We start from the raw sequence: 22,583 nt of genomic DNA, 5'->3' as shown, positions 1-22,583 counted from the left end.
CTTATTCTTCTCCCACCTGATGCTTAGGCCTGTTCTCATTCCACGTTTGGGCCACTTTCACAGTTCCCACATCACCTGCCCCACTGGGTCCTGGACGTTAAATGCGACATTAATATTAATATTATCTTGCTACTTGCTGGGGGAAAATACGTCCCCACTGACTTTCAAGTTCTCCCAGCTTTCTTCTTCCACCTGTTGTGGGAGAATTCACCTCTCTCCAGCTTTTGGCTATACCTTTCCAACTGTCCTCCCCCATTTGCTTGTCACAGCTGCTGCTCCGCTGCGGTGCTGAGCGGGCTGGGCCGGCTCCCAGGAGGACAAAGCACCAACGACCCAGGATTTTACACTCCAACTCCTTGAATGACAGGCCAACGGGACCCAATGTGGTTTAAAGGGACCTAAACGATCTCACACCTGAGTGCGTGGAAGTCCTGCAACTTTAAACCAGCTCTTCTAGGAAAGGAGCCCCGAGGGGGAAACGATACTAGCCATTTAATTGTCGCTATTTACCTGTAAGTGATGAAAACCTACCGAGCTGCTCAGAACTGTTGGCGGCTACACATAATTATGCCATTTGTGCAGAGACTGGCGGCGGTGAAACCTCAGGAGCTCAGACACGGAACAAACCCAGCAACAAACCCTGCAACAAACCTTGCAAAGGACCGAAACCACCACAATTCGCTCATCTGCTCTGGCTTCATTTCTCTTCAAATAGCTTCTGTTACTTTGGGGACCTCATTGTTTTCCAGTGTTCTTCTCGTCTGATCTCTTTTAACTCTTCTTATTGGTGTTGAAATGTTTTGCTAGTAAGAATAACTACAGCATAATGTGATACGGTAATAACAGCTAGCTACTGAGTGCCTGCTATTTACCAGCGACTGCATTTGAAACACACAATTTAGTACGTTCGCAACACTCCTGCACGGGAGTTTTTATGATCACCACTTTATAGACGAGGAAACCGAAGCTCAAATAGACTAATTTCGCCAAGACACCCCAGCAAGTCCAGGAGCCGGGACTCCCCGGGCCCCGTCTGCCCAGAGCCGGCGCTGTCTGCTGCGAGCCTCTCGGCCCCTCTCAGGTGGTGAGCGGGAAGCCGCCTGCAAGTCTCGTTCTCAGTTTCTTTCCTTGAGTTATCAAGGAGTTTCCCTGCTGAAGTAGAAAAATGTAAGACTTTCTATTTTTTGTACATGCATTTCTATGGAGGAGTATTTTCTTAAAAAAAAAAAAGAAAAATTAAAATCTGACATTGGCCTTTAAAATTATCTATCAATTCATGTGAAAATGTGGGGTCCTAGTTTCATTTTGCCCCAGATTGCGTATCTGTGTTGTTCGCTTCAACCTCCCTGTTAGATCTAGGCAGCTCAGCTCTAAAGCACAGACCTGAAAAAGAAGGCGGAGTCCCTCTGCCGTGGACGTGGCCGATGCGGTTCTGAGCACCAGCTCTGACGGTGTGAGCTTAGGCAAGTTCTGAACCTCTTAGAGCCACTGTGTCCTCATGTGTCCACCGGAGCCTTTCCTAGCACATGGTTGGCACTCGGGTTAGTCCTCAACTCCTTTCCCCGTCCCCTTCCCCCTCCCGCCTCCTTAAGTGGAATCCTTAAGGTTTCTGGAATCTTGGCAGCCACAGTCCTTGTAAAGAGCCCTAGGGTCAGTGCCAGGATCTGAGGGGTGGGCAGACAGGGAAGGGGACTGTCACCAGGCTCCTTCTGCTTACAGCAGACCTGGCTGAAGGCACAGGTGGCCCAGCACCCAAGGCTGCGGTCCTTCTGGACTGAGACGAGGGCCCCAGAGAGCGCTAGGCAGGGCAGGGAGGCTGCAGAGGCCTCTGAGCAGCAGTGGGCGGAAAGCGCTGGCGTTCGGCTAAATGCTCTCCACAGGGTGAAGAGAAGGAAGAACGTGTTAAGCCGTGGCCAACACTTGCACGTATTATTGTGAACGAATCCCCTTGCTTGTCTCCCCATCGCCACCACCTGTAAGCTGGGAGCGGGTGGGATGGATCCACGCGGGACACAAGATGGTTCATTTTGACAATAAGAGGGATGGAGAGAAGTTTAGCTAGAGCCCGAAGAGTGTGGGGGAGGGAGAAGTTCTCAAAAACCCTCAGGAAACTTGTTTCCCTGACCAGGTCTGGCTGCTGATTAATGCTGGGATATGGGCCAAGTCACATCACCTACCGGGCGTCAGTTCCATCCATAAGATGAGGTTAGACCAGGTGAGGGCCCTTCCAGCTCTGGCGTACACACGTCCTGCGGCTGGCACAGTGTCCCCTCGCTCCGTGTGTCCCTCGCTGTCCACCTGGGTCAGGACTTTATTTTGGTTGAGGGTGATTTATAGGCAAAGTCCTCCTAGCTGTCCCCTCTGGCTGTCCTTCTGTTCAGGGCAGTCACACCCTTGTCCTTGTCCTTCACACAGGCTGTGTTGGCCTGAAGTCACGATATCAGTATCAGCAACACCCAGCGCTGTCTTAGCTCCTTTCACCACCAAATAGCCAGTGTTTCCTTTCATATCATTAAAGGGATTCTCAACAGTTATCCCCAAAGCAGTCAGCTTGCTGAAAACCCCCTTCTAGAATGGTGTTGACTGAGGTTTTCCTCCAGGAGAGACAGAATTGTTGAATTTTACAGCAGACAGAGCATATAAATTTCAACTAGTCTAGAGGTTCTCAAACCTGAGTGTGTACCAGAATCACCTGGATGCTCCTTAAAACCCAGCCTGCTGGGCTGCACACCGAGTTTGATTCGATTCGGTGTATCTGGGGTAGGGCCCATCAATCTGCATTTCTAAGAAGTTCTGAGAAGATGCTGACACTGCCATTAAGGGCACCACATTTTGAGGTCCCCTTGACTAGCCCACCCCCCCTTATTTGGCCGATGAGGAAACTATGGCTGGGAAAATTGAACCCACAAAAAACTAGAACCCAAGTATTGTTGTTCCATCAGCCCAGTGGCTTTTAATTAAAAGCAACTTGTATTTGTTGGCTCTTGGTCAGTAGTTCTCAAACTTTTTGTAAAGGAGTCACTCAGGGAACCAGTTAAAATTCCATCTCCAAAAACCCACCCTCACAGATGCTAACACAATGCACGGGGAACAGTGATCCTTAACGCAGCTGCGTGTTGGAATCGGAGGTTCTGGTGCAATTCATTCAGGCATCAGAGAGTCGTAAAAGCTCCCCAGGTGATTCAAATGCAAAGGAGATTTGAGTTCTGGTCTGTAGTAATGTCCAGGAACTTTCCCTTGTTCTAGCATGCCAGGCAATTTGGGTGGCGGTCCTGGCAGGTCCAAACTCTGCAGACTGGTGCATTCCCAGTCTTGCTTCCTGCTGTAAGAAACACATGGAGCAGGGCGAGTGTTAGAGTGGGTTTGAGGAGTGAGTAGAAGTGGGTGGCACGGGCAGAAACATTCAGACCAAAGCAAATGCAGGTGGTCTCATTGAGGCATGATTTTGATCCTTTCAACTTCTCTAGTCACTTTCTTTTGCTCCCTACAGCTTCCTAAAGAGCCAGAAAGAAGCTCACTCCCTGTTTCTGGTGTCTGGGAGAAAAGAGTGATTAAAATCAGAATTCTGAGCTGCCTTTTCTAGCTCGAAACCTGATTATGTGACCCGAGCAGTTAATGTAATCTCCCTGAGCCCAACTATATATCCTCTGTAACACAGGGATATTAATATCTGCCATTTGTACCTTAGGAGGGTTTTGTGAGAACTAAATTTCAAAGCACCACGTAAACTATAAAGCACTATAAAAGTGAAAGCTATTATTATGTTAATCAGTGACACACGGATGGAAGATTAAGGTGCAAGAAATAGCTCTTCACTAAATTATAACTGAAAAAATGTTTTTGGAAACCTGTGTCTAATTTGTCCTTGCTACTGGGTGCACACATTTAAATCTAATATTCAGAACACCTGGGTGTGATAACATTAGCGTTTTAACAAGATAGTGTTTCTTCTCAGATAACAAGTATGAACAGACCTATTAAGATGTCTGAGAACAACGTAAAGGTTTTAAGTAATAAAATCTGAACCAAGAATTTTAGAAGTCCAGTACTTCTTATAGCTTGGAATGTGGAGAAGAGATTTATGAGGTAGTAATTCAATGAATTTTTAATGTAATATGAGTGTTTACAGTTTTGAAATTTCTTATTACAAGAAGACTTAGAAATACTCGGATAAGATACTTTGTCCTAGGCAAGTTACAATATCAATAATCCTTCAGCATCGTAAGCTCCATATTGACAGCCTCCATCTTCTGCATAAGAGCTAAAAGTAATTACTTATATTTATACATTTTTCCAAAGATTTTTATAGGTAAGTTTATCAATCATATGACGTAGTCAGATATTTAAATAGCATTAATAGCGCCAAGGCAACATAAAAAGTTTGCTAGCAGGTGAAGAGTGCCCTCTGGTGGTGTGAAGCAGCAACTGAAATGCATCCTGTCCAATCTTTAACCAGAATTATTACATTAAACTTCAGTTCTACAGTTTCTTAAAAGTCAGACTTTCATCTTTAACCTTAACCATAAGGAATTTTTACACTTCCAAAGACCCACTTCACAGTGAACTACATTATGACACACTATTTAGATCGTGTTATATTGTTTAGAACGTCTTTTACGTAAGTGCTGAAGAACAGGTGGGGATAGTGTTCCATTAAGAAATAATTTTTAACTAAAAGGAAACACTGTTTGTTGTCAATAGGGCCCTTATAAATGAAATCTCAAATCATCTGACCTTGTCCCACAGTCTTTTATTGCTTATTTATTCTTTTTGGGATGAGGTTCTAAAGGAACTTGCTTAATCTTCTCCAGCAGGGTTTGGAAATTATTAATACCATCTGGATGGTCAGGTATGACCGTAGGTGGAGACATGCTATTGAACCAGATGCCATGCCAACGTTTCTTCCAAACAACGTTTCTTGTTCTGTGTTCGAATTTCCCTGGCTACCTGATGTTTCCCCACGAACGCTGTGCAGTATTAACAAACAAAAGCCCACCCGAGGAAATAAACACAGCACGGACTGGCCCATCTCCAGAACACTGCAAGAGCAGCTTCTCACATTGCAGCCCCACTTCTGTTGTTTTCCAAATTTTCTACCATGAGAAAGTTTCTTATGGTCATAATTATGTTTTATTAATATTGTTTTAAATAGATTGCTATGGCTAAGTTTGATTGCTTTTGGGCAGATCAAGTTTAACATAGAACTAGCTAAACTAATATCTGGAATAGTTAATGAAAATTATTGTGCAGAATTAATTTTAGAAGAAGTGAGAAAATCTGAAGATACCTGTAAGGGCTTAAATATATGACATGATGATCTCAATGAAAGGAAGTGATAAATAACACTTAGGGCACCTGACATGCCAGTTGTGAGGGACAGGCCACACTTCTAGAGGAAAATATGGAAAGGCAATAAGAAAAGACCTTATATCAACAGTACGTCTACTGGAACCCAGTCAAATGTAAACGTGGTTTAATTCCTAAGTGCTAAATTGTCTTTCCTTGTACCTTGGCTTTGCAGCATTGCCCTTTCTGTAATAGCTAGGGGTGAGTCTAGTTCATTCACTTTTCTTGACAAAGAGAGCAAACCACATAACTTGGAAATTAAGCAAAACCCCAAGACTGGAGTTGGTACTTTAAAGAATTTTTACAAACCGGAGCAGGCAGATAGCTACAGACGCTGAGCACCTCAGAAATTAAATAGAAATTGAGGTCCTTGACCTTCAGAAAAGAGCTCACATCGTCAAAAAATTGTGAATAATTTTAGAAACAAAATATATACACTATACTGTATTGTGTTAAGAAACATGCCTGATATGCAGCCTCAGAAACGTTTCCATTTTCCAGGTACCCAAAACTAATTTAGAAAGTGTGTGGGGGGGGCGGTGGGGAGATTAAGAGAAGGAAAGAGGGAAACGGGAGGGATTAGAAAGGATAATATGCTGATTTCTAAATTGAGGGTAACAGGAATTAATTTGAATAACAGTAAAATCTTCTTTTACTGTTTTCAGTAAAATTGTTCAGAAACAATTTGAATTGTTTCTAGAAATCAAAGCAAACAAGAAATCCCATAGAAAGAGTTTTTGAGAGAATACTTCACAAAAATAACAAGAAAACCGGAACAGCATCTATCACAAAATGGTGGCTATCACATAGCAGTTGCTTTGATTTAGTAACCTCGCTAGCAAAAGCTTCCTATAAAGGCCCTTACAAACAGCCTGTGCAGGAGGTGCAAGCACTAGGTAATGCAAATGCAGTACTTTGTGCAAGTAGAAGGAAAGCCTGGACTCTGGATCTTCCTGTTGTCTTCAATGGGCCTCACATTTGTTATTTATTAGAAAAAAACCCAATAAACATGAATTACAGAAGCATATTGAGCTACCTGTATTTTAATTATCAAATACTTCTATCTATAATTTAAACACCATAACGTCATCGTTTTTCCCAGGGTAGCTCCCTGGAGAGGACAAAGGTGATGAACTGTGCTTCTCCAAATCAGCATGTGGGCTGCAATAGCATCATATGATTGTGTGTTTCTACACATTTCTAAAAATTCAGATCATCCAAGTCCCAGCTTTTCAATGATGGTCTAGGGAATTTCATTAAAATACAAAAATTAATTATTTCCATCTCAGAATCCACATCCACCCAAACTGTCTGAAACTTCCCGTGGCCACTTAGCAACCAAAAGAAGTGATGAGAAGCCCTTTCTCCTTATATTCTTTCATGAAACTGGTTCCCTATTAGCCACTCTTCTAGAACCTGCAGACTCTCTCCCCACTGCTTCAATTCTCTTCTGCCTTCAGACATCCCTAGGGTGTAACGGACAAGGTCACCAGAAGACACTACTGAGGAGTGGAAGCAAAGGGCTGCTTTTCTGGGGCATTGGGATCTATCCATCTTGTCTGTCTTATTGCCAGAGTCACTGTGGTTTCCAATCTACAACAATGAGGTTTGGGGAAAGATATCCACGTTCAGGAGTAAAGGCAAAGAGCAGAAGTCCAACCAGGCTTCTAGCTACCATTTGCGCAAGAAAGTTGGGAAGCAAGACTATGATAATTTTGCTAAGGAAACAACTGTGTAATAATTGTAATGACTTTGTTGAGAGTTGAAGCTTTGCCACATTCATTGTTCCTGCTATTTTATTTTTTCCAATAATGAAATAGTCATGCTGCAAAACAAAGTTTTGATCAATGACAAACTTTATATATGATGGTGATCCCATAAGATTATAATACCATATTTTTGCTTTACCTTTTCTATGCCTGGTTATTTTTAGATACACAAACACTTACCATTGTGTTGCGATTCCCCATAGTATTCGTGCAGTATGGTAACCTGCTGTAAAGATTTGTAGCCTAGGAGCAACGGGCTATACAATAGACCAGCTAGGTTTCTGTAAGTGCACTCTGTGATGTTCACACAAAGACAAAATCACCTAAGCACACATTTCTCAGAACATACCCCACTAAGCAAGGCATGACTGTAAAACAAAAACAGTAAACAAAAAAGTAACTTTTTTTATCTGAAAAAATGCTTAACTCTTACCTTTTCTAGTTGCTGTATTACATTTATTCCCCTTTCACTCCATTCCAAACAAGTAGTATAGACTCTGTTGCTTTTGTTTTTTAAAACCTCTGCCATTTGTTTTCATGTATATTGCACTATCATATTTTTGGTGTGCATCAATCTGGATACTTTCTATTGATCTGTCTTACCATTTTCTAATCTTCTGTTGCTTCTAAACTGCTGTTAACCTCATCTGTTGAATTCCTATTTTCAGGCATTATAATGTTTGGTTCTAGAATTTCTGTTTCACTTCTGTATCTTCTCCTGTGTTTATTTACCAAAGTTATTTTTAAAATCCTTTTACAATAATTGTAATATCTTAATCATCTGTGCATATCTTTTTGTCTGTTGTTTTGCTTCCAGCCAATTGGTTATTAGCATGCTTCACACTTTTTCATTGGATGTCAGATACCATATATGAAAATTTGTAGAGGCTCTTCTTCCAAGGAGGGCTGTTTTCTTTTGGCTGGCAGGCAGGCAATGCATTAGCTGGCCACTTTGGTCCCATTAAGGGTTAATATTAGGCTTTATTAGGGCTGGTCTGTTTCAGTTTTGCTCTTTTTCCTAGTGTGTAGCCCTTATTCCTAAGACATAATTCTTCAGGGTCTATATACCCTTTTGGGGGGTAACACTAAAAGCTCAGGATGTTTACCAAGAGCCATCTAAGTCCATGAGCCTTGAATTTCAATCTCTATCTCCCCAGCACTGGATGACTGAGGACATCTCTCCCTCTTTTAGCTTCCCAGCGAGGGGTTAACTAGGGTGAGACAGGAAGACACCTGGGCAAGGTACCTCCCTGAAAATGTGCACGTTCTTAAGTTTTGCTACCTCGGCTCCTCTCTGGTCTCCTCCTCATCACGGCCCTACTCTCACAGCTGCTGTGTTCTGCTGAGGCATAAGGTTCAGTCAATGTCTTGAAACTAATCTGTATGAAGATGTTGGGGGCTCCCTTCCCTGAGTCTTCTTCTCTGGGATTTGTCCTTCAATTTTCTGTTGCTCTGATGGCCCTGAATTCCTGTTTCCTCAGCTCAGTACTCTGCCACTTCCTGCTGGGTCCTGTCACCCAGTGGCACTCAGGGAGCTGGGGAGTGCTCTGAGGGGAAAAGCTGGGGTACACGCTCCCCTCAGGAGCTTCCCTTCTTTCAAAGGCATGGCCCCTCAAGTTCCTGGCTGCCTCGGTTGCCCTCCGAAACATTCAGTTGTTGTTTTATACTTTGTCCAGCAAAAATTAGTCTCTTTACTGACTGCTTCAACATGGAAAGCTTATTCTTGATCTCTTGTTTATGTTGTTTTCTTCTATATATTCTTCTGATTCCCTTCCTTCATCCAAACCAGGCTCATCTTTTGTGCTTAACCTAAATCTCACTTCCTCAAACCCAACATGCATTTATCAAGTTGTTTTTAAATAACATGATAAAATGTTATATGATGTTAAAGGAAAAGCATAAAGCTCCAAACCATATATAATGCAACATAATTTTAAAAATCACCCCCATGTATGTATATGACCAGAAGAAAATTAATAAAAAGTTATTGGTTGTTTCCAGGTGATGGGAAAGGTTTATCATATTCTCTAAAGTACAATACTGCTTTTAAAATAACCAAAAGCTTTTCCAACAAAAAGCCCTTCACATTGTAAGCAAAGTGCATCACCCACTGTTGCACAAGAATGTGAAAATACTCAAAACTACTGAGCTGTACAATTAAAAATGGTTAAGATAGTAAATTTTTGTTATTTTTTTAACCACAATTAAAAATAAAATAAAAATGAAAATGCAGAAGTCATAGTAGACCACCAAAAAAAAAATAAGGTGAATCATCCTCGTGTAGAGTAAAAAATTAGTTTATTGTAGGATTGGCCAATTTACAGAACTCGATAGAACTCAACAGTTTTACCAAATTGTTTTTTTTTTCCCCCTAAGAGATGGGGTCTCTCTGTTGCCTAGAGCGCAGTGACACGATCAGAGTCACTATAACCTCAAACTCCTGGGCTCAGGCAAGCCTCTTGGTTCAGCTTCCGAGTAGCTGGGACTACAGGCGTTTGCCACCATGCCCAGCTAATGTTTCATTATTTTTTGTAGAGATGGAGTTTTGCTATGTTGCCCAAGCTGGTCTTGAACTCCTGGATTCAAGTGATCCTCCCTTCTGGGCCTCCTGAAGTGCTGGAATTACAGGTGTAATCCACCATGCCCCGCCTCAAGTAGTTTCTTATACTATATCAATACTGCATTCATAGTTTGATAATCGACATTCACATTTTTTATATTTGGTACTGTTGTACCCTGGCTTTCATTTTTCTTTCCAAATTCTTTATTAGGAAAAACTTGTAGGAAAATTCTAAAAGGATTTCTCCAAAAGGCTTTGGAAATTTGTTTCAGACCACTCTTCCTGACCACATGGAGTACGTATCCTGACTAACAAGTTTGCACAGCCAAGTGGTGGCGCATGTCTGTAATCCCGGCTACTGTGAAGGCTGAGGTGGGAAGATCAATTGAGCCCAGGAGTTTGAGACCAGCCTGGGCAACACAGCAAGACCCTGTTTCAAATATTAATAATAGTAATACTAAAAAACTAAAAAAAATCTTGTACAAACTGTTGGATAATGCAGGACAATTCCTACTAATGGCAGGACCCACCTTTCCCTGTTCATTCACTCACACTGTATTTATTCACCATCTGTACTGTAAATAAGTTCCATGTTTATAACCACTACTACCAGAGGATATGTTAAAACCATTGAACTTATGCTCAGATTGGTGTAAATACTGCCCGAGTGGCCTTTTATCCATTTATTTAATGTAGCAATCACATAAAATCATGAAAACTCTCCAAAACCCATTGTAAATGCCAACGTTATATGTTTTATTTTTAATCAAGTAATTTTTTAAGCCTCAACATATCCATAATTGACAGAATAAGACAATAGGCATGAAATGGGAATATTAAATCCATGGTCTGCAGAAAGGCAAACAGGGCTTTAGCCCATCAAGATGACCACACACGAGGGAAACGCCATTCCAAACATCTACTTTTTTGACCTTTAAAAACATACAGTTCAAGTGTTATTTCCACTGTAAACAACGTGAGTCAAAATGGACAATGAGGTAATCTAAATACTACACAGGATAATTTAAAAACCCTAGATAAAACACCGTATTAAAGACATATAAAAATCAGGGTTCACTTTGGTCTCTAGTATGGTTAGAGTTGTTAACACCAAAAAGCAACACATGCTAATTAAAGCCAGCTTGGTGGTAGGTGCCAGTGGTTGATAGATGTAAGTGATTCAAGAGGTAGTCAACACTGTCATTTTCAAGCTGGTAACTCTCACAAGTGTTAAGCCACAGATGTATTAAATATCATAATACTTTCTCACAGTACAGTACTTTACCATAACTTGCAGCTTTGTTCCAAATATAAAATTTAAAAATGAATTATGTTAACCTTTCACTCTAATTGAACAACTATGACACAGATCACATAACCACCACATCTTAAAGAGGCTGTCGATAGTTATGTAAGACAGAATTTGATGCTTTCAACAAGCTGTTCTTCTCTAAAACAAATAAATCTCATTAAGACATCTAGAAAATTAAAGTCAGTGCAGCTGCACTTGTACATACTTTCCCAAATTTTATAACCAACGGGGAAATACACATATATATTTTATGATAAACATTTCTTAGAGAAAACAGATAAATTAATTTAAATTAATTTTAAGACTTAATGAGATTCCCCATGTCCTGTATAATTCATCTTACAGTGAATGTTACAAAGTCTATTAACACTTATGGGCTTCTATTCACAAACTAAATACAACCAGCAGTAACTTGGGGCCACACTGGTGCAAAATAAAACGGAGCCAGAATTAAAAAAAAAAATCGGCAATCAAAGCATTCTATGTTTGGTGGTGGAATGATGCTAATAACATGACATTTCTTGATCTTTTTTGTTACATTGCACACTAAACTTCCAAGTTATAAGCAGGTAAAAATCTTTCAATTGTAAAAATACATCCAAAGTCTTGTAGTAAAGACTAGAAATGCAAGTATAAAAATGTTTCCACTATAATCTGCCATGTAGCAAATGAACAGCTCATAGGGCTAAGAGACTGGTAGGGCATCTTTTTTTTAAGAATTACATTTGTGTTGACATGAGGGTGAGGTTGGTTAAGAGACAACTTAATTCACAGGCCTGCTGCCCCACCATCAGTAAACCCTCAAAACTGATGCTTTACACAGACTCTTTTTCCTCAACAGCTAGGCATGGCTTTGCATGTTCACTCCTTGGCAAGTCAGTGCTAGTTAGTTATGTGCCTGGGGCTATGATGTTGCAATATGCTTGGCTTCAGGGCAACACACACATAAATGAAGGAGATTGGCATCTTTTAAACTGTTTGCCCAGCACAAATACACTCATACATGGACCCGTCTTCCTGCTACCCCTTTCCACCCCTCACCTCTGGGCAAAGCATATATTTCTAAGATTGCTTCTGCATTCTGTTTTGCTTAAGTTGAAGAGTGCCCATAATTGTTTAAGCTAAATACATGATCATTTTAAGGAAATGCTTGGGGACTTTGCTAACTAAAACGAGATGCTTCATTATTCACAAGTGTTTGTCAGAAACATGCAGTTGTGAATTGCTATCTATAATACAGATAAAAAGGTTCTGTACCAGAGAATTATCAGCCCCCTGTAAGGCATGAACAGCATACAGGTGTGCTGTGCATCAACTATGAGGTAGCCTTTTGCTGTAAACAGAATAATATTTCACCCATGTAAATGGACAATGTGCTCACATCAGTGATATTCACATATGCAAGGAGTGGAGGAATCCTGCTTTAGAGGATTTCTCACATGAAATAAAAATAGGAGAACTGATATCTGATATTTAGAAATTCTGATCTATGTCAAACTCAGAGGTAGTTACTAACATCAGTACACACTACTTATATAAAGGTCTAAGTTATTTGGTTTATTTTGAGTAAGCAGGACTGTAGACTAGTCTGTAAAGAAACAACAACAACAACATTATTATGGTATGTTCCCTGAGCAAAGTTCGTTGTCCTGAGTATGTATGTAATAGTGATAATATTCTCATATAAAAAATAAACCCCAAATTTTAACCGTAAGATAGGTTTGGTATGTGCTCTTAGTAGTTCAATCTAGTAAGATGTTGAAAAGGATTTCAAATTGCACCCGTAAGGTCCACGGTTCAAAAGTGTTTCTATGTTTTTTACCATGATCTCAGCTATGAATTTTTATATGTAAACAGGGGATGTCCAATTTTCAAGTCCATAATTTCCTATTTCTATAAGGTCAAGGAACTTTGGTTTGAATTTTCAAAGTGACTTATCATGTTTTGCATTTTTACTGTTAACCTGCTTATTATACCTGCTAACAATTAAGCAATGCCACTTTGATTTGTCTACATAATTTAAATAAGCTTGAAATCCTCACATAAGGCAAGGAAGTACTGCTCTACAGCTATATCACATTCAATATCGTCAAAGGTAAGCTTTGCATCATAGCACAATGATATTTCAGCATATACCACAGAGATTCTCACAAACACTGTCATGAAATTCAAGCTGAGTTGTAAAGGACTGGTAACCCAACCGGAGGCATTTTCTTCTTAGGGTGGCCTGCTGAAACAGCAGCAACTTGCAAGTCTCCCACGACACAGGACAGGACAAGTGGGAGAAGGAGCAGAAACTGTTCAGCAAAATACATCTCATTTGAGTCATGCTATTTTCTTTTTTTGATTATCTGAGCTTACACCAACAGGCCCATACAAAACTATATTTATTGCCAATATTAAGCATCATAATTACTTGGTACCTTCTTGAAAATGTTTCAGAAATTTGCCCATAATACCTAGAACCAGGATGACCCCAAAATAATTTTTTTTAATGACTGAAACCTAAAGGGACCAACACTATGATTGGCCCCTAGCCAGTTTATTACTGTAACTGAGAACCAACCTGAGAGGATTCTCTATCCCCAGAACTGAATGTTCATCCTGAATCTACCACATAGGTTACTCCAGCATAAGCACTGAAGATAACTTCCATATGATCAATTGATCGTATAAAATACTTGTAGCTACCTGGTGGAGAGGTTTTGGTACCTCTGCCCCAGGCTTGTCACTCTACTTGCCTGACAGCAAACACTGCACTTTTTAAATATCATTCACAGGTCATACACATTGGGCAATTGTGAGCATCCACTTAATTTTCACTCTCAACCCCAGTCTTCATTCATTTCTGTGCTGCTTTTGTTTGTTTGTTTTAGAAACAAGTTGAATAACTCCCCAGGGGGAATAAAAACAGCCACCAAAAATATATGCCAAACCATTGGAGTTTTCCCCTAAGGTCTTCAGTAGTAAATAAGGAGGGCTCCCTGCTCTAAGTGATGGTTACAGGATTGACTTAGTTGAGGGAAGCTGCCGTTGCCACAATCCCTCAAACACCTCACAGCAAGAAAAAGATTAGAATGAGCTGGTATCAAAATACCACTGAAAACAATCAAGTCACTACCTTTATACATTACCCCTCCCCTTCATTTCTCTTAATAGGCATCTAATTTACAATCAAAACATAGAATTAAAAACATCAAAATTTCGGCACAGATATTACACATTCATTGTCTTTTCTGGAGTTATGAATCCCAGAATCAAAAAAGCTTATGGCAGTCAGAGGCATGTGGAGTTAAGGTACTGCCTTCAAACAGGAAAAAAAAAAAAAAAAAACCACTCCGTAGATATCAAGAAAAAGAGGCAATCCCAAACTTGGGAGAACTAGATGTTTTAAAAACCTTTAGTACCATATGATTGGCAGCTCTGAGATCTGAAGAATCCTTTGGTTCACACAAAAAATAACAGTCATGTTTTTATTTTTATGTAATATAAAAGAAGTGGTATTTCAAGAAAACTGCAGGGGTTATTTCTGAAAACACCTAAAATACTTCCCATGGGCTTTCAATTCTTGGAAATGTCCAATCATGTGAGGGAGGGTGTGTGCTTGTATCTACATACACACATATATAAAGACAAACCCTCTTTATATATATGTCTACATTCCTATATAAAAATCCTCCTATACACACACGCAGATTCAGGCTCTCTCCCTCTCACACAAGCACATACTGATATACATAGTATCTCATTCTCTGAATAACATAAAACATGACACCCTGATCAAATGTAATTTGCTTAGAGTGATTTGTCTGTTTAAAAAATTCACAGTTCCTCAACAGTAGTTAAAATCCCAGGTCAGCTGCTGTTTGTGAAATACTGTTCCCCTGTACTTGCATGAGGTAGACTTCCCAACCGGGTAAAGAAAGCGACACATTAAGAAGAAGTGTTATGTCTTTTTCCTTTTTTGGACTGAAGGCCCCTTTTTGCTTTGCTCTTCTGGTGCTGCAGACGACTTCGAGGAGGAAGCTTCTTGCGGTGACCTGCCTGACCGTTCCGAGATCTCTGCCCTAGCCTCCTGAGGAAACAGCGGTGATGGACAGCCATGCCCGCCTCCCACCTCCCGAGGGAAAGTCGAAGTGCATGGCTGGGATTCTGCTTCCTGTCTTCCCTGAGAAATGGCGGGCGGCTGTGCAACAGTTTTGTGTGGGCAGTTTGCCACCATGTGCATGATGCTCTGACAGTAATGGCACTTCTTTGGCTGAGGAGGTAGACTACATTCCTTAGCATGATGATCAAGGCCACCACAGTTGTAGCATCTGCAAGAAAGAATGATGAAAACAACTTAGAATTAGGTAGCATGTTTCATAAAACACATTACAAATTTTAAAAAATACTAAAATGTACAACTGTCAATGAGATCAGCTTACTTTAATGTACTTTTTTTTTTTCTTTTTTTGAGACAGGGTCTGTCTAGCTCTGTTGCCTGGGCTAGCGTGTAGTGGTGTCATCATAGCTCATTGCAACCTCAAACTCCCGGGCTCAAGAGATCCTTCTGCCTCAGCCTCCCAAGTAGCTGGGACTATTGGTGCATGCCATACTCCCAGCTAATTTTTCTATTTTTGGAGAGACAGGGTCTCAGGGTCTCACTCTTGCTCAAGATGGTCTCGAACTCCTGGCCTCAAACAATCCTCCCACCTCAGTCTCCCAAAGTGCTAGGATTACAGGCATGAACCACCATGCCCAGCCTAATGTGCCTTCTTAAAAGTATTTACTGTTATTTATATTGGTTACGCTGGTTGCTTCAAAGCCTATCATCCCAGAGTGCTCTAGCAAAGTTATAAAATTAGTTGTACTAAACATAATAGCCAGTGAAAAACAAGAGTACTAAAACATGAAAGAATATTTAATCACTTCCATATAAAAATGATTCATTTAAATTTGACATCGTTCAGTTATTTCACAAGAACAGTTTAGCCCACTAGAGGGCAGCGAATATTCAACAAAAACCAACAAGCTAGTTTTAAAAACAAGCGTTTAAAAATACAGCTGTTGACATGATGTGAAATAGCAGTTTACTCAGCAATTGGGAAAATTATAGACCAAATTAAATTTATGAGGTTAACATTTTTTTGAGCATTAATTATTTTGATTATGGAAACCAGCTGAACTGGAAGAATTTTTTTCATTTGTACAAAATTGAATAGTGTACTGAAATTTGATACATAAGAAACTCAGATGTTTAGTCAGAAAGTCAGAATGATATCTGACAAATTACCAAGTAATTTTAGAGCAATACAGTAAGTGTCTGACTCAGACAGTGCTTCAGAAAAAGCAAGCTTCTAAATATTTAGATCGGATTGATAGAGATTAGTTCAGTAATAGGAAAAATTTACTTTCTTTTCTTTCTGTAAGAAATTAGTTTTCCTTTAGAGTGATTTCTCCTAAATGGAAATAAATACAAATCTACCCTTAATTAATATTTGAATGCACTCTGGGGACATGACTTTGTACTAGATGTCTGAAAATTCAACTTATCAAGGAAAAGCTGAGCAAGGAAATTACTTGGAAGATATATTTGCTCAATTTCAATCAGATTTCCTTTCTTTTAAAATATTATATTAAAAACAACGAACGACTGGAAGTGGAAGAAACTAAGAAAAATTTATATTTACAAAGGTTTTTATCTGATTGTCAAATACAGAACTTATTGATTTATCTCCAAATGAAATATTTTAAGAGCTTTCTATTTTAAATTTATTTTCCAAATACATTTATGACTCCACAATTCTCATTATGAAGCACAAATAACACTAGGTCACATTGTTTTTAAAAAACAACAGCAAAATATGTGGTAACTGTGAGAAAATTAAGACCGTAATGACAACAAAAGTTAATTATAATGAATTATATTTGTATGTATGTCAGAGAATATCAAGCTTAATAATTTATGCTACTTTATATTTCAAAGACAAAGTACTGATCTACTCTTTACCTGCTAAATAGTATATACGGGATACTTACTATTTTATCTTCTGGGATAATTTACAAAGGGTAAACTTTTTAATTGGCAAAAAACCAGGGTAATTATTGCCTGCTTATCAATATTGCCTTACAGGTTTCATAATAATGAATTCACAAGATGGGCTTTTAATTCTTTACAATAGTTAATAAGTATTTATCTTAGGATAGACCAGATTATATTTTCAAAAATTAAACAGAAAAACTAAGAAATCATGTGTTCTAATTGAATTATTTATTGTACAATTAAATATCTTAATATAACAAATAAAACATTACAATGCAGATTCAATATTGTTTCACTCATATGTTCTAAGAGATAGTACAAAATTAAATAATAATAGAAATTACTAACGCTTGAAATTCATGTCCTCAAAATAACACACTCAAAAATGGCATCTTTGAAAAATATAACCACATTACTTATAATAATGTTTTCCTACATAGTTTTCCTCTATAATGGATAAGTGAATTCTTAAATTAAATTTGCCCATCTATAAAACATCTTCCTTTGAATTAAATTCACTTCCTTGAGGATAACATCCACTCAGGAGCTCATTTTCGGAGAGAAAGAAAATAGGTTAAAGGCTTCAGTAATAGAGCCGCTCTCCCCCGCACACATCAATTTCATCAGTCACTGTGGTATGCACTGCGTTATCCAATTCAGGGAACCATTTTGCCCACTCATTGACCAAAGACCTGATGTCAGGATTCTGCTTTCACAAAAGAGATCTTTGATCACATTCTATATGTGCATTTACCATCACATTTGGGTTATAAATGTAATTTTTAAGGATGCTATATAATTTTGGTTTGATTTCCTTGCATTTTGATCTCCATAATTTACCTCTCCCTATGCTGCTTTTCCGATATGTGCTATCATTAGGCCAGACTACCTTCCACGCTGAAAAGATTTGCATTCAGCATATATGTGCTTAGCCTTAAAAGGAGGAGGAGTGGTATTTATTCTCTTCTTCTATTTAATCATTCAATGTCAATCACTCTTATGAAGAGTGCAGATCACATCCCATTATGAAACCCCTTCCTTCCCAAGGGACTGACAGCAAAATGGAAATGCTCAGCTACCTCTCAGCTCGCAAATGATACCACAACCACAAACTCCATACAAGCTATACATGGCTCTGGTGCCCTTTGTTCACTCACCCTCCACACTTCTCTAAATCAGTTTGCTTTTGTTAGTTTGAATGAATTTATGCTCACATTGTGATGTAAGCATAAAAATGGCATATGTGCCCATGTGTAGCTACATGCTTAAGAAATATGATAGTCTCACAAGCAAGACTATATAAAGAAAACTATAATCATACTTTTTTAAGTATTCCCATAGCCTAACATAAAAATAAAATCATTCACTTTAAGTATTTTATAAAATACTGAACCAATGGCACAAAGGATATTTTTTCACGTATTAAACATGAAGATGAGATAAATAAACATGTTTAGATTAATCTTAGAATGTTATCAAGTTCTTCATAAGATTACTTTATAAATACTTTAATTTTAATGAGCTAGCACATTCTACAAGTATTACATCTTAATTAAGAAGCTTTTGAAGATGAAAGGTTGATAATCAAATTGGAGTCAATTTTTTAAGACTATCAAAATAAGATTAAAATTTTTAAATGAAAGGAAATTGTCAACAATAGATAGAAGAGAGGTACCTAAGACAGCCAAATAAATAAAAACAAATGTTTTAGGCCTTTAGAACTATTTAACTATATTCTGAAATATTTGTGTGAGTTTTTATAAATCAAGACGAAACAACTATATTACTTAATAAGTTAAAACACATCCAAATTTCTGAGAATTCCATATAAAAAAATCTGATTCAGAAATCAGAAATTAGATCTGCTATGACCATTAGAAAATTTCTCATTTTTCAGTCCAAACAACTGAATAAGCAAATTATATTTTCAAATGATACCAACAATAATGGTTAGAACTGAACTCAACTGAGGATAACTAGGTTAAAAAAAATAGATGTTAATTTTAAAATACTCCAACGGCTTAATTGAAAAATTTATCAATTATATATTCCCCCTTGATCCCTAGAGTGATTTAAAAAAAATTAGGAAGAGGAGTGATACTATAGATAGAGAGCCAGATTTGCCTGTTTAAAAGTGTAAAGGAAAAAACATATAACTTAGGGTGTTTCCCAGTATTTGGAAGTTTTAACTTAATAAGAATTTATATGGAAACTTAACTCCATATTCTGAGGGTCTGATGGGGGCATTAAGGATAATGATACAGTGATTCAGAAGTTTCTCAAGAAGAAGAAAATGTTGAAAGGACAGCAAATAAAGCAGTATCAGGGAGAAAGAATAGAGCAGAATAAGAAGTACGAGCTTGGGCAGGAAGAAGGTACTCCTTTTCTACAGAAGGAGTACATAAAAATCCCTGGAAAAGAAAGATGAGAAAAGGATTAATAAAGTTTCTAAATGAGAGGTCAGAGGAGCCAAAGAAAAGTCTCAGATTGGAAAGAATCTCAGGAACTAAACTGGAGAAAAGATAACTGACTCTCTGAAGAAACTATTTATCATTTTTAGCCTTGGTACAGTTCAACTAAAATCCAGAAATGATACTAATAACATTCCACAACTCTATCGCTTTTGATTCTAATATGTCTGAACACTTGTTATCTAATTGAATTGTGTGTCAATCAACCCAATACATGGGGGTGTTGGATACCAGCCAGGGGGTGGTGAGGAGATGGCAGGGCAGAGATATTAGAGAATCCAAGAGAGCTGAAATCAAAGGATCCAGAGTGCTTTGGATGGGAGCAATCTGCCCACCTTATACCTTCTGAGGGTAAGAGAGACAGATTTTAAGACCAATCTTCAGAAGGTGGCCCATTTTATACTGATTGATTCTAAACAACCTAAATATACACCTGGATATAGTTTATTCACTCTACAGGATCTGTCCCAAAATACCAAGAGGTGAGTTAGGAACTTTGAGGAATCACAGAACTAGAAAGTCACATTAACAGTGCACATATCTTCTGACCTCTATCAAAGCAACCTATATACTTCAATGAATCTGTTTCTGTATTTCATTCTTCTTATATCCAAATTCCTAAGACTGTAAGTCAATTAAACAATTAAAACATTTTAATACAGTTAATATTTATGTATTCTAAGTACAGTGGTAAACATTCTGAATTTTCAAAAATACTGGTTGATGGTGACTTATATTATTTTAAAAAATTTATCTGCATTGTATTGATGAAATTAAGACTCAGAGAGTTTACCTAGAAGGAAAGTTTAACTGAAAAAGTAAGTTTCACTTCCATTTTTATACACCCAATAAGATGGATGTAATTTTATTACATATAAGCCTAAAAAATACAAGGATCTTGAATTTAAAACATCAATGTATGCGCACATGATCTGAAGTACATATTTCTCAAGATTTGGGTTACTGGGGAGGTCAGCTTCTTTCTTTGAGCTATTCCAATCTAAAAAACTTAAAGTTGGGACCAGTCCAGTCCAGATTTTTTCACTGCCAAGTTCAGGTTTTCTTTCTATCCCTTCTGTACTTGGTACATTGAAAAAAATTATCTACAAAAATTTGTGAATACTTTTTCCATTCTCTTTAATCAGATCTTTCAGACCGTAAATTGGAACTTTAGGTTGACATGCTATACAATCAGTGCTATCAAACTGATTCAATAAAATTCTAGCCAAAAGAAAGAAGACTGACATTTTAGCTCATGAAATCAAACTGTGATATGAATGATGTATTTAGGCCTTCAAATATTGCAATCAGATTCTATTGGTTAGTGTGAATATAAATTGAAACTGCCTCTCCTGGAGGACAATTTGACAGCATATTTCAAAATATTAATATGCATAACCTCTGACCCAGCAACTCTCACTCTAGGAATCTGTCCACCCTATAGGAATATTTACTGATTTAGGCACTAAAATATTGACTAGAACATTGTCCATATTAGCAAAAAGTTAGAAAAATTAAATAATAATAACAATCACAATAAATACTTACAACCAAACCCAGGTAGTCTCGCTACAGAGTCCATGCTCTTTACCACTAAGCTATAAATGTTAAAATGAAAAATAAAACCCAGAATAAAATATACCAAGAAACACTTTGCAGATATTAAAATGAATTAAGTAAAAGAATTTTTTAAAAGCTAAGGTAGGCCGGGCGCGGTGGCTCACGCCTGTAATCCTAGCACTCTGGGAGGCCAAGGCAGGTGGATCGCTCGAGGTCAGGAGTTTGAGACCAGCCTGAGCAAGAGTGAGACCCTGTCTCTACTAAAAATAGAAAGAAATTATCTGGCCAACTAAAACTATATATATAGAAAAAATTAGCCGGACATGGTGGCACATGCCTGTAGTCCCAGCTACTCGGGAGGCTGAGGCAGAAGGATTGCTTGAGCCCAGGAGTTTGAGGTTGCTGTGAGCTAGGCTGACGCCACGGCACTCACTCTAGCCTGGGCAACAGAGCAAGACTCTGTCTCAAAAAAAAAAAAAAAAAAAAAAAAAAACCTAAGGTAGATCTTGACTAGTCTAGCTGAGGTAGTTCTATATGTATTGACACAGAAAGATCTCTAAGACAAATTGTTAAGTAAAAAAAAACCAAACCACAGCATGATACATGCATGTAGTATAATCACATTTATGTTACTGTCCATGACTATAAGTAATTGCATGCATTTTTGAATGCATAGAAAAACCACTAGAAGGATAAACAGTAAATTAACAAATTAAGACTAGTTACATCTGGGGAGGAGAATAGAGTTAGTAAGGAGAAGAGGAATTTCATTTTTACTGCATATATTTTTGTATAGTTTCTTTTTTAAATAGCAAGAAATAATTGATATATTATTTGTGTGATTAAAAAAGAAAAAGAGCAATTATAATGATAAAACTCCATTTTATTTTGTAATTTGACCTTTGTTATTACTGTTAGTCCTGTGACAGAGAGCCTATATCAGTGGCTCTGGAATCATTTTGGAAGTCTATTTTTCTCACAGATCTAGAAAAAAATAATTCTATGCTTCATTTGAACGAGAAAAGGGCCTAAATAGCCAAAGCAACCTTAAGCAAAAAGAACAAATCTGGAGGCACTACTTTACCAGACTTTAAGCTATACTACAAGGCTATAGTAACCAAAACAGCATGGTACCGCACAAAAATAGAGACATAGACCAATGGAACAGAACAGAGAACCAAGATATAAAATCACATACATATTGCCTTCTGCTCTTTGACAAAGTAGACAGCAATATACACTGGAGAAAAGAATCCCTATTCAATAAAAGGTGTTGGGAAAATTAGACAATCACATGTAGAAGATTGAAATAGGATCCATATCTCTCACCACTCACAAAAATTAATTCAAGATGGATAACAGACTTAAATTTAAGACATGAAATCATAAGAATTCTAAAAGAAAATATAGGAGAAACTCTTCTAGGTATTGGCTTAGGTAAAGAGTTTATGAAGAAGACCTCAAGGGCAATCACAGCAACAACAAAAATAAATAAATGAGACTTGATTAAATTATTAATAAAAAGATATGCACAGCCAAG

General features: G+C 38.1%; 1 protein-coding gene across 1 annotated transcript in view; it reads right to left on the bottom strand.

Moving 5' to 3' along the window:
- Window positions 1–14,864: 14,864 nt before the first annotated feature.
- LIN28B (lin-28 homolog B) overlaps window positions 14,865–22,583 on the bottom strand; it is a 105,744-nt gene continuing 98,025 nt past the window's right edge. Inside the window, exon 4 of the mRNA XM_045542234.1 lies at window positions 14,865–15,303. Coding sequence (XP_045398190.1) covers window positions 14,934–15,303 — 370 coding nt within the window. The 3' untranslated portion in view covers window positions 14,865–14,933. The remainder of the gene's footprint in view (window positions 15,304–22,583) is intronic.

The sequence above is a fragment of the Lemur catta genome, chromosome 2, assembly GCF_020740605.2.
Source record: "Lemur catta isolate mLemCat1 chromosome 2, mLemCat1.pri, whole genome shotgun sequence".
Taxonomy (NCBI): Eukaryota; Metazoa; Chordata; class Mammalia; order Primates; family Lemuridae; genus Lemur; species Lemur catta.
The sequence above is the reverse complement of the archived record's forward strand: the minus strand, read 5'-3'. Positions and strand labels throughout refer to the sequence as shown.